At 41.7% G+C, this 13,168-nt stretch overlaps 1 protein-coding gene across 3 annotated transcripts in view; it reads right to left on the reverse strand.

The window, feature by feature from the left end:
* Positions 1-13,168, reverse strand: part of dnah9 (dynein, axonemal, heavy chain 9) — a 332,930-nt gene that overhangs the window by 94,761 nt on the left and 225,001 nt on the right. For all 3 annotated transcript variants that reach the window (XM_051416718.1, XM_051416719.1, XM_051416717.1), the window contains 4 exons: positions 11,093-11,258; positions 10,277-10,379; positions 5,989-6,228; positions 110-271 (listed from right to left, as the gene is read on the reverse strand). In XM_051416718.1, the coding sequence (XP_051272678.1) occupies positions 110-271; positions 5,989-6,228; positions 10,277-10,379; positions 11,093-11,258 (671 nt within the window). The remainder of the gene's footprint in view (positions 1-109; positions 272-5,988; positions 6,229-10,276; positions 10,380-11,092; positions 11,259-13,168) is intronic.

Genomic DNA, 13,168 nt, shown 5'->3' on the forward strand with positions numbered 1-13,168 from the left:
TCCAGACACAGAGCAGGCAGCCTAATGATTTCCCCCTCCTCCACCTCCCCCCCATCCTCCAGCCTCTCTCATTCTTGTCTTCCTCCGCTGAACTTTGTAAAACTCTCACCTCGTAGAACTTTTTCACTGTGTCCGCCTGCAGCTTATCAAAGACCTGAAAGTCCTGCTCCTCCACCAGCTTGTCTCTGTAGACCCGGTTGGACTCGTGCAGGTAGATTTTCAGCAGGTCCGGAGGGGCTTTGAGACACTCGCCGGTACAGAAGAGAATGCCCTGGGCAGGCAGAGAGGGGAGAGAGGGAAGGCTTAGAGTTTCATTCCAGAGGCTGATTTGGTCTTTTTACACTGCAGCAAGGAGGGAAATACAGTCAGTGTGGGTAAATCAATGGGTACTGAGTGGGCAAGCTGTTAGTAGGTTTGTCAGAGAAATTCAGAAAATAATGGCAACGCCTTTCTTTCATCTCACTGTCTCAGACGTGTTGCTGCATGTGGAGATAAGTTCTGTGAGAAGGTGCTGGATGAAGAATTATATTTTTTTTAAAAAGGGTAGAATCTGCATGTGACTGTAATGCTTCCAGAGTGTTTATTTTCAAACAAGACTAAGGCTGTGTCCAAAATCCCTCCCTGTTTACCAAATTGGCTGTCTGCCATTTTATTTGACTGTCCGAATTCTGAGACTGACTTTTACACCATATACCCTGGGTAGGCAACCTGCAGCTCTTCAGCCCCTCTCCAGTGTGGCTTTGACATAAAATGGAAAGTTCCACTGTGTAACATTTAGGAGGAGCTATTGGCCAAATGAAACTGGCTCTCGACAGGGCCACTGTAGATTAAAGGGAGGGTATATTAAAGGGGTAGTTCTTTTGGTTGAGATCAGAATACAAGACACACAGACTCTGTAGTCCACTTTATTTTTCTAGATTGAGCGCATGCAATCAAGTTAAATTCAGTTGGGTATTCATGTAAAGTGCTAATAACTTCCCTGTTGGTGTCCTGTGGCCAACCATCCTCGTGGCAATCTGGCCACAGACTGAGCTGCTGCATCCAGCCTAAGTAGATGAGGCTGGATAATTGGACTGTGCCATTCAGCTACAGCCAGACGGGTGTTTTCAAGAGCCACTTCATCTACGCCACACCTTTTTAAGAAGAGGAATGCCTTTCCTACCCTGTAATTTACTGTGGTCTGACCAGCATAGACATAAAAAACGTAAACTGTGTCCTGATGATGGCACTAGACAAGAATCAAGGGATCACCAAAGTTAATACAATTCACTCTGTGGGGGGCCTGAATGCCATACCTTATTTCATGGCAATCCTTCCAGTAGCTGTGGAGATATTTTACTCTAAACCAAAATGTCAACCTCATGGCGGGACAGTAAGAAAAGTCACAGGTTCATCAAAGTATCAAGGCTTTATCCTCTGGGAGCCATTCAGCTAGCATGGCCGAAAACAGATGTGTTTTTCTGTTATGTCATTCATACTTCTTTTCATCTCCCCAAAAAGCCAAAATTAAAACAGAAAATCATGACAATGTGTAGATGAGTGTTTAGTGGATGATTGATGATTAATGTGTCTCTAGAGGAGGCCTGTGTGACGCGTTAGAGTTCCCACAGGGCCGTTCACGACGCAGTCAGGCAGAACTTGGCGTAATCTAGGTGCCTCACATAACAGGTGCCGTACAGGATGAGGAAGGGGACAAAGAGGCGCCCAGGCACTGTTTGTTCCCCTCTGCACACTGTCACCCAGGAGGCAGAGGCAGAGGCAAGCAGATGTTGTGTGTTTCCAGCCCCAGAACTTATTCTAATCAACAGAATCATCTCCGGGGGTAAAGCCAGCTGAATCTGATCTGCCTTCATATCTGAGCCTGCTGAATGTGACAATTGGCTGCTAAATCCACTGTGTAATGGTGCAGATGGGAGGTGTGCCAGTGTGTGTCTGGATACTTTGCGTGGATGTGTGTACTAAAGATTCAAACTGAGCCAGAATTAGCGCCGCTACTCTAGGTCTACAAAAGCCAAGATGTTTTCCACGAGTATGTGTGATGATCTAATCCCTTGACTTTTAATAGATCTGTCATTTTCTACTCCATTTCATTGCTTAATGGAGTCAATCATGACACCCTGCATTTATTGTGTAAAAGTGTGCCTGAGCAAAACAAAACACCATATGGCAGCTCTATATAATGGTCATACTCGCAGGCTTAGCTGTTCGTACCAATCGAACAAACTGAGAAGGACAGAGAACTTTGTTTTCTTTCTATCCAGTCGACTTTGGCAGACTATCTCATCCTTTTCGTCCCTGATCTTTCATTGCTTTGTTCAATTCAGAGGAGAGGGATTAGAGAGTTCTGGGTGTCGGCATGTATCTGTCTGTCTGTCGCGCTGTCTGCAGCGGACGCGCTTTCCTCGTAGCCTGACAGCTGCTCTGAGCCCCACACAATGCTTCCTCGGCTAACAAATGCACCCAGCTGACTATCCACAGAACATCATACAGACATATTGCGCAGTCAGTAGAGTTCGGCTCTCTGCACCACATGTACGTTCCTTCTTTCTTTCTTTCTTTCTTTCTTTCTTTCTTTCCCTTGTCTTGTCCTCCTCTTACGCTTCATCCGTCTTTGGCTCATCTCCTCCCTCGTCTCTTGAGCTTCGAGGAGCTCATTTAGGCTGACGTGGGGAAGACAGGCCCTCGGATATGCCCGCTGGTCATGGTAGAGAACGAGCACTGGCAAATAGAGCTCTTTGACAACGCTCCCAGTCCGATGCCAAACTGTTTGTCTTGCCCTATAAGGGGAATTTGGCTACTGTACTTCTCTTATAGTACGTCTAATTTAACATCCACTGGCGGTAATGATCGCCTTGGAGAAAGTGGAGCTTTATGGAGACAGAGTGTATGAAGGAGAAAGACGGACTACTATAAGAAAGTAAGTGAATGAAAAGGGACAAAGTGGAAAAAGTACTGAAGTAAAAGCAAGTCAATTTGCCGGCATTAGCTCCTACTTACTATTTGTTGGGTTAGTTGTGCTTTTTTGCCTCAATGTCTGCCTTAAACTCGAAAAGGGCTTTAGCAACAAAACTCTGATAGAGATGCAACCTTGAGTGTTGTCTGGACCCCTTTTGTCACATTTAAAAACACCTTTTCAAGGAGTGTTGCAAGCTCACATGGAGTCTCTGAGCTGAGTTTTCTGGCTCATTAGAGTTTCTCATAATGAGACGGTTGCCTTTGGCCACATCAAGTTCCAAAGTTTTACAAAACAAAGCGAATCACAAAACAGACCCCCAATTATTTTGGCTGAGGATTCAACATCTGAAACGTCAAGCCAGAAAACACTGAGTGACAACCATTTAGGCCTCATGCTCGAAAATTAGAAGAAGCGTTTGTACTGTCTTGCCAAATACTTTCCCACTTCTGAGGGTGCAAAAGCACAGAGGTACGGTGGGGGAGTTACAGCTGAGGCAGAGCTGAGAGCTGCGAGGCTGCTCACCTCTTCCAGGCTGTTCTAAGGTGTTAGAGCCAGGAGCTGAATAAGTTAGGCAGGAAAAACTTCAAACAAGCTTCCTTTCTGGCTTTCTTTATACTCTTTCTAAAGGTGGAGAGAGGAACGGCAAGAAGCTTTGACACCGTTTCTTCTCTGTGGTTACTGGACATCCAGTCACATTGTGTTGACTCCTTAAAAAGGCCACAACTTTGACAAAACAGGAAAAATGCTTCTTCAAACACTGGCTTCAAAGTGTTATGGTGCGGCTAAACTTCCTACTGTTTCAAAGCAGTGATGTGCGTGATCAAGGGTCTGTAAGTAAAGTCTTGGGTCATCAGGGCTTGAGCTCTGGGATGGTAATTATGCTTAATCTCAAAGTGCAGAAGGCTCAAACCTGCCATACATTAACTCATAATTGCGAAAACCCAGTAATCATACAGGAAATAAGGTTAACAATAACATTCCTTAAATAGAGTTAATGGAGTAAAATGGCACCGTTAAGGCCTCAGTATTATTAAAAGGAAGTAGTGGTTGGATGGTTACTTATATTTGACATAATCATGCGTATTATGCTGTGATTGGTCAAGTGTGCTGAGGTGAAAGTAAGCAGGGTTTAAACCTCTCTCTCTCTCTCTCTCTCTCTCTTTCTCTCTCAAGCTCTCTGTTTTCATTCTTCACACAGCTCCTTCCACAAATGACTTCATAACTACAAATGTCAGTGTCGTGGTGGCGCTGCAGGAAAAGTCAGGGGATCACAGGGAAACAAAGTCATTAGGGATCATTGTCTGGGGACCAAGCCTTTTGGTTGATGTTGAGATATTTCACTGGATAAGTGAAAACTTTATGGTTTCCACTGAAACGTCTCAAACACTGTTGGATGGATCGCCATGACATTTGGTACAGACATTCACATTCCCCTCAAGATGATCTGTAATAACTTTGGTGATCCAAAGACACCAACACATTTGTTGTTGTTTTTTAAACAGAAGCTTAACTGGACGTTTAAATCACATGCTTCATGTATGTCATGTTTCATTCGTCGAGTCTGTTTCTGTTGCACTTTGGTTGAGGTCAAAAAGTTGCTGTATGGATAGAAAAGGCAAGTTTCTTTTGTGATATTTCAACTTTTTTTCCACTTTTTTTTCTAGGCGCAATTTGAAAATGTGCATTAAACAGATTGATGGAAACACACTCATCCATGCTCCCATCAGGATGTAATCACTGTGGCGATCACTTAAACTTTCCTCTAGTGTCATTAGCAAGTCAAAATTTCAACTTGTCCAATACTTCAGATTATGACCAAATACCTGCAAAACTAATGACGTTCCCATCAGCACTGTAGTCTTGTGAGGGCACTGGTTTCTAATTTAGCCTGGCTTGTGGCTAGTAACTACCCTTAGCTGTCCAGACTGCTCTGCTGATAAAGGGATGGTAGTGAGACATTGCGGTAGTGTTCATAAATAGGAACTTTCTTTCCTTTGCAGCAGCAAACACAATACACAACCCTCTACCACTATAAGAGTGCAACCTAGCTGTCTCACAGAACTGCAGTATCTGTATACCTGTGCAGAAAAGAGAAGAAATGAACGTGCCCAGCCAAGTTTTAAACAAAGGAAAATATATTTTTTAAGACAAGATGACAGTTGCACAACCTATTTGATTTGATGATCTAGTGACTATTTGAAAACCATGACCCATCCCTAGTTTATACCCCTTTGGGTTCAGTTTCCTGTCCTGACTGTCAGCCTGTTGTCAATCTCTGCCTGCATGTTTGACACAGCAGACACCTACAACCCGCCTTTTACATAACACATAAGTAACTTGATCTAATGTTTATAGCAAAAATATAGATTAATGCAGCTTTAAAAGGGTCAATATGATACAGTGCATACTTTGTATTTTATACATTGTATAGTAACAGTTTAGTAGGAACTCTAGTAGAGCTGCCTTTAAAAACTCCTAGATGGAATTATGAAATATGAAGTTCCTATAGCTGAGTGGCTTAAAGCATTAATTATACAACGGAGTGTGTTAAATGAGAGAGCCTGCCCTCCATGAAACCGTGGAGGATTTTGACAGAAATATCGCCCCAAAAGCTTCTCCCTTGACAGCCTCCGCGCTCTGATATTATATTCATTTAAATACATTAAATCATCACTAACACCCGTGGAAGTGCAAATTCATTCTATTTTCTGTTACACTTATTTCAGACTTATTTCCAGCTTTCAGACCCAGCTCTTAAATCAATAATAATTTAGATGAGAAATTAGTGACAGAGCCCTGGTTCTCTCCACGTGGGAGCCGTAAAAACAGAGAGAATCTAGGCAAAATATCTAACTCCTCGTTTGAAATGGAAAGGGTAGTGATATGAAAAAACGTTTTCTTCTTTCACTTTTTCAACTTTTTTCGAGTTAACTTCTGACACTTCATTGTGAAAAGATTAACCTGAGGTCGTTCTTCTAAAAGAATGTATATGTAGATAAATCCCTCTGGTATATACTCTATCTGTGTCTCACCTGGAATATGTTGGAGAGGTCCCGCAGGTTGAAGATGTAGTGGAACTTTACTGCGGTGGGGAGGAAGGTGGAGGAGATGCGTTGGTGCAGCGCCAGTGCTAATTGGACCACGTTGGGACAGCTCTTCTGCAGGGCGGCACTGAAGCCCTCTCCTCTCAGGTGCTGAGACAGGATGGAGGTGTAGATGGTGCTCAAGGCCTCGGCTCCGGGAAACGACAGGGCAAAGACAGAGAAGTGCCGCTGCAGAGGGAGACACGGTGCAAACAAGGCGACAGTAAACATATTGCTCCTCGCTAATGAGGCAGTCAATTATCTGCCATACTAAAAGAAAGGGTCACCTTGTGGGTGTTTACAGCAGTAAGTAAAGAGGGAACGTAGATCTGTTAAGTGAGCCTTTTAAATTCAAATAAGACCAACTTAAAGTTTGACCTATAATTATATGATTCTCCTTCAGAAAGGTAGTCCTCTAAGTTTAGTCAAGTTTACTATCTACTGTATACCCCAGTTAGAAGTCATTTCCTCCTTTGATCATATGCGTATATATATATGTATACTTTATAATTATTATAATCTTATTCCAGTCTCTTGATACAGACTGGCAATGGCTGTGGATGTAGATAGAGGCCAGTAGCTCCTTCAAACTCATCATTGAATGATGTCTGAGTGAGTTTGATTTGTAAGGGCTAAGCTAAAATTGTTTACATCGACTGAATCAGCAGATTTTGACTGACAACGGCTGCAGCTGGTTGGCTAGCTCCTTCAACCCTCGTCTTTGGAATCTGTTTGTGGCTTTATTGCTGAAATAAGACATAAATAGCCTGCCGGACCGGAAAAGGAAGCATGGGGTTTGGATTAAAGAGCAGAGGACTTTGAGACGATCCACCCCTATCAGCGGGACCAACCCACCACAGCGGGTGCTGTTGCTCCAGGAGGAGAGGGAAGCGAGCCAGATAGGAACCATGCTGGCCCAGCTTGGACTTAAGGCTGCTCCGGGCTAATAACTGTATATATTGGTTCATTTCATTTTATTTATTTTCTGTTATTCTATGAATCCAATTATCTTTTTCTATGTGTGTAGCATGAAAGGACTGCAAAGTATAATTTCCATGTACAACCTTGTGTTGTATAATGATAAATACATTTCCTTGATACTGATACTGCTCATCAATACTGCTATTACTACTACCTGCCATATTTTGGTCCAAAAAAGAAAGAAATTACATGGAAAGATAAGAGTTTTATTATTCCTTTTTTGCAAGTTGAATTTAGCTCCATTTTCACTACAGTCAGTAAAGTGAGCCCACACTTTTGAACATTTTGCTCCGTCTGCTGGTTATGTAACATTACATAAATGCAGATAGCTGTATCGTTTGTCCAGTAGCTTATCGATATTTCTGTATTCACAAGTCGGGAACCGGCACCAGTACTGATTCTTAATTACCCATCTCAATCTACTACCTACAGTTGCCATGTTTTTTTTATTTCCTGTCCTCTTGTGTCTTGTTTTTCTCCACTTCCCATCTTTGTCTGTTTTCCCTTCAGTTTGGATTATCTGCCCCACCCTGATTATTTTTTTCACTTGTGTCTTGTTATCCTCCCCCTCACCTGTGTATTTAGTGTTTATGTTTCTTTATTTCATTGTGAGTTTGTCCTTGTTCGTATGTCAAACTTTCAACCTCTCCCCTAATGTCTTCTCAGTTTTGTACGAACTACTTTGAGTTTATAGACTTTCTACTTGTCTTATTGAATTTTGCCAGCTCATTTTGCCGGTTTAGGAAAACTGCCTCATGGTCTTGTGGGTTTAAGCTCCACCACCCTTGTTTGCAATTAAACCATCTGAACTGCACCTGCTCTGCTCTGCCAGTCATGTTCCATAACTCAACTTGCACAACTGTGACAACAGTAGATGGCAGTTGGCGCGCCCCAAGTGAAGCAGACAGGAGTACCAGCATGGAAGCTAGGCAATGTACTGCTGTGCAGAAAAATGTGTAGCAACTTAGAAAAAGGCCCACATCAAAGGAATCAATATTACGTGTACGCTATATTTAGATCTTCACCACTATACGTTGCTGTCAAACAGCAGAAGCAGTTATGTCCGTCTTTTCAAATCCACCAGACTCCTTTGACAAAAATTGCGGGCCTGCCGCTGCCTCTATCGGTTAGTCTGGTTGTGTTATTGTGTGACTTTGGTGTTTTAAAACGTTAGCTTCCCTGCTGGTACTCCTGCTGGCGTCTACTGTAGCTATGGATAACTACCTCATACAACCCCACTTCAACATACCCAAACTATCCCTTTAAATCACCCTTCTCTCACCCCAGTCCTCATCACTTTGCATATCACAAAGCTAGCGGGCGCTGAAGACACACTGCTGCTTATGTCGAACACTATTTAGGCACATCTTGAACAGACTCATAACACTGTTTGTTGATATTAGAAGCGCTTTTAACACCATTCTGCCTCACCTTCTGTTTCTTAGGTTGACACTGCGCTTGGTTCATTTAATTGTGGATACATTTTTTTAGGGTAAAATGTGGCAAACAAGTTTAAATTCTATACTGTTATCTCCTAGAATAAGTACCTATCACCTGTTTTGTACACTTTACCAATGCCAGTCATCACAGACAATTCATTTTTTTTTTTACGACAGCATTGGTACATTTTTTAAAAACCAATGTTGAGTCTACAGTGCATTTTGAGAAAGATTTTTGTCAGATGGTGCAGGGATAACTATCTTCAGGTCAATGTTCAGGTCTAAAGAAGGGCAATGTGATTGAAAGAGTCCCAGTGTTTAAATACCTCCGAAATGATGCTGACAATCGAAAACGTATAGGCTGCGCCGGTCCGAGGCCAAAAGACTGCAACAATAAATGCTTTTAGAAACTTTAGAATCCAATCCAATCCAACTTTAGGATCCTGATGTCCTTCAACTTTTTTAAAAGTCAGTGTTAGAGTGTTTTGACTTTTGGTATTGAGCAGACTTCAGTAGAACAGTTTTATAATGACTTTATTTTGAATAAGATTGTTTCAGTTGATCCATGGGGGACGATATTACAACTACAAGATCTAAGCATTCTTTTGTTCCTGCTGCTGTCATTTAACAGCCACACTCAACTCTGCAATCAGCAGCTACCAGCACTGCTGCACTGTTTGTAAATGTCTCATTTTTTCCTCAGTTTTAATGGTGTATTATACACTTTCATACATCTGCATACATTTTATGTTGGAATTTAATCATTTTCAAGGTAAGAAGTTTAATTTATTGTATGGTGGTGTCACATTTGCATGTGTGTGAGTAGATGGGAGAAGGTCATAGTAACGTTTGATAATAACTACAGTGGCCAGTTGTTTTAGGAAATTACAGAGCCTTTTTTAAAATGAATCTATTAATTTGTGAGGATTTTTTAAAGAGTTAGATCTTCAGAAGGATCTAATGGACTTTTGTGCTGCAGTCAAGGGAAATCTTGAAAGTACTGAGGAATGGACTAACACATGATTTAGGCCTTTTAATGGGATTTGTGCACAATAAGAAACATAAATTGATGGCAGGCTTATCCTCTAAAAAAGGCGAGTTTAATTGCCTAAAAATAAGCAGATCACAAAACACTGTTGTTTTTGTAACACTCATACTGTATGTGAAGTCCGGACAACAGGCATATTTTGTCATTTAGATATTTTTCCTCATTTCATCATAATTTTTTTGACTTGAATTCTTTGGAAGTAGCCTAGTGAGCTACGAACTAAGTAATGTCTGAGATGTCACATTAGACCAATGTAACAATGATCAAACACAAAAAATAATTATGGCATCCAGCGTTTCCTGTGTTTTTCGTGTGCTTTAAAGTAAGTTTTGATACACACTTCAGTCTGAGATATTGCACATGAACAAACAAAAGAATAAGTAAAAACAATGTGCCACCACCCTCGGGCAAAAAGCAGTGGAATTTACTAAATGCTGAATGTTGAGACACGCCGTGATTTGCTTTTTGTGAATGTTTTGTCTAAAACCGATCAACTGTGCATGAATGGCCACACAAATGAATGAACAAACAAACACTGAAAAAAATGACTGCAGACAAACAATGTGATGGTCCAACGTTTTGTAATAATAGGAGGTAAATATAGAGAAAAGATGATAACATGATAACATGTGCAAGAGGAATTAGTGCACATGTAAGCTCAGCAGTGTGTTGCATAACCCGGTGGAACACAATGTGCTGTGAGGACATGTCGTGTGTGTGTGTGTGTGTGTGTGTGTGTGTTTGTGTGTGTGTGTGTGTGTGTGTGTACCTGCAGTCGTGGATTGATGGTGAAGCTGCCGGCTGTGGGGTTCATGCAGGACACGTATTGAACGTTGTGTATTTCCTTCAAAAGCAGCTTATTACGGTCATACCTGGGAGTATACACACATACACACACGCAGGAAAAAAACAACATTATTTAACAGCCTTGCACGCACACAAACACCCACATGCTACACACACACCTTCCCCATGCTTTTGCCGATATGGACGCCTCAGCTCCTACATAAGCTGGCGTGGCTCGCTAGCGTCCTCCATCCTCTCAATTTCATACCTGAAATCCTCCCAGCATATCTCTAATGGGCTGACCGTGTCTAAGCCAGTCAGCCTGTGTCTGACGCAGTGGAACCATGTTCAGAATGGCCTCACTATGTCAGAGAGATGAGCAACAAAATCCTTTAAGGGGACTCATACAACCCTGTATTCACATTTGACTTCTGACACTCATAAAAGTTGGAGCATATTGATACTGAGGCGGGGATCTGTCTGAATACTAAAAGGAAGATGTTTTCAGTAGAAAGCCTGTTCGTTTGAATTATTAGGGTATTACACCTATCAGCTGCTGGCACTCTATTATCTGAATTATCCCTTTCTCTGTTAATACATGGGGAAATTCTCTGAAAGTGTCCGTCATTGAAGCAATTAAAGTGATGAACAATTCCACTGCTGGTGTGGTCTTCTCTGGAAATTACCTACAAAGACACAGTGTAGGCATAATGTCTTCCTGTTTAAACAGCCCAGGCATGTACTCATGTTTGCTCATACATATATATTGCATAGCTGCATGTCAATGACAGAGCCTCACCAGTGGTTGTAGTCCACGTGTTGGCGTATGAGTGTGTGAGGTTGCACCGTTCCATATGCATCCACCTCAGGCATGTTCATGTCGTCTATGAAGTAGATCAGTCTCCTGCTGCCTGGAGGTCCGTAGTTGCGTCCGGCCTTTTTCTCAAGGGGCTTTTCCAACACGGCTGTGTGGGAGACGAATGGATGAGCAGAGAGCAGAAATGTGGGAAAGAAAGAATGAATGCTGAGGAAGGTGTAATTGAATATCAATATTTATGGAGTAGTTTAGAGTTGGAGAGTCAGTGTGGAGACATTTGATTCAACTGGAAGAGTACAGAAGCCTGTGGTCTTGACCTGGGGGGCCCACAAAAGGGGTTGGAAAGAAGAAAAGACATTAAAGTCTGCTACATAAAAATTGGATTATCTTTCTTTTTCTTTCTTTGCCTTTGTTTTTTATTTTATTTTGAAACACTGTATAGTTTTACCTTTAAGGCCCCTAGCTATTATTCACATGAAACAGTCTGAGAAGGGAAAATCACACTTGCTCACAGCGTATAGGCATGCATCCTGTACGAGGGGTTGCAAGTAGACATTTCTTCGTGTTAAGTGTTCACAAGCCTGTGTGTGTTGTTCCAATATAGAAAATAATGGACACAACCAAGTCCAGAGCATTATGGGTACTATTGTAGTTTTCCTAGCATCATTCCACAGCCTAAATCGCAACAGCAGAATTAAAAAACCATCATGTCCTTTTTAAACTTATTTTGGCTAATATGAGTCCAACCATATTAATGTAATTTCTGACACTTTGGGGTCAATCACTTTAAAACAATAGCAAAAGATAGTTTGATGACGGTGTGATATACCATGGGATCATGGGAATTGTTGTCTTCTTTGGTAAACAACCACCATGGCTGACGTGACTAAGGTAGGAATCATGTTCATGGCTGAGGAAATCTATCAATGTATTCACATAACGTTAAGTGACATCCGCCAACTACTTTCCTCCCTCTAATGTATCCCTCTATCCCGTATTTACTCAGAAGTCAAAGCAACTACACAAAAGTAGGAAACACACCGAAATGACAGATTTGTTGGAAACATTTTTGATCATGTAGGTACACAACTCAACAAAATATATAGACTGTAAACAAGATGAGATAAGACAGACTTTACTGATCCCACACTGGGGGAATTTAATTTTTAATTTAATTTAATAATTTCCTGATCCAACCTGCGCAGATTTCCGATATCCATGAGCCATGTCTGCGTTAACGTTGTCTGCTGAAATGACTCCACAGGTGATTCCTGCCGGCCAGTCTGCTAGCTGGCTGCAAACTGTGGAATGGATTTCCTGAACGGAGGCGCGGCTCAATGAGACACAGAGTTATGAGACACGCCCCCGCTCAGGAAATCCATTCCTTAGTTTGCAGCCAGCTAGCAGGATAGCATTGAGCAGCATTGTGGCTAGCCAACATGTCCGCTGTGTTGAAATACTTTACACTAGAAACACCGCAGAGCAAGACAGCAAAATGCAATGTTTGCAAAGCCGTAATTCAGAGACGCGGAAGCTCCCTCGCGTCGTACAACACTACGAACGCAATCAAACATTTAAAAAAAGCACCACACGAAACAGCACGAGGATTTTTTAGGCGAGCTGTCAGGAATCACTTCTGGAGTCATTCCAAAAACAAGGTAAACTCCAGGCAGACAACGGTGTGTGTGTGTGTGTGTGTGTGTGTGTGTGTGTGTGTGTGTGTGCGTAAGATGTTTACAGTTATTGCACTTTTCTTATATTTCAGATTATTGACATTTTAAAACCTTGATTTGTTGATGCTACAAGAGCCAGTGCTTGTGGTGTTCAGATGCACACCGTTTTATTGATAGTGTGTGTGTGTGTGTGTGTGTGTGTGTGTGTGTGTGTGTGTGTGTAAGATGTTTACACACTTTTCTTATATTTCAAGACTCAAATATTTGACATTTTGGGAATTTAATAAATATTGACATGACAATAAATTTGAAACCCTTACAGTTGCATATTTGTTTTCAGGATGGGATTTTTCCTGTTAACAGGATTTCCTGTTTTTCTGACTTT

Source organism: Dicentrarchus labrax, unplaced genomic scaffold, assembly GCF_905237075.1.
Source record: "Dicentrarchus labrax unplaced genomic scaffold, dlabrax2021, whole genome shotgun sequence".
Classification (NCBI taxonomy): Eukaryota; Metazoa; Chordata; class Actinopteri; family Moronidae; genus Dicentrarchus; species Dicentrarchus labrax.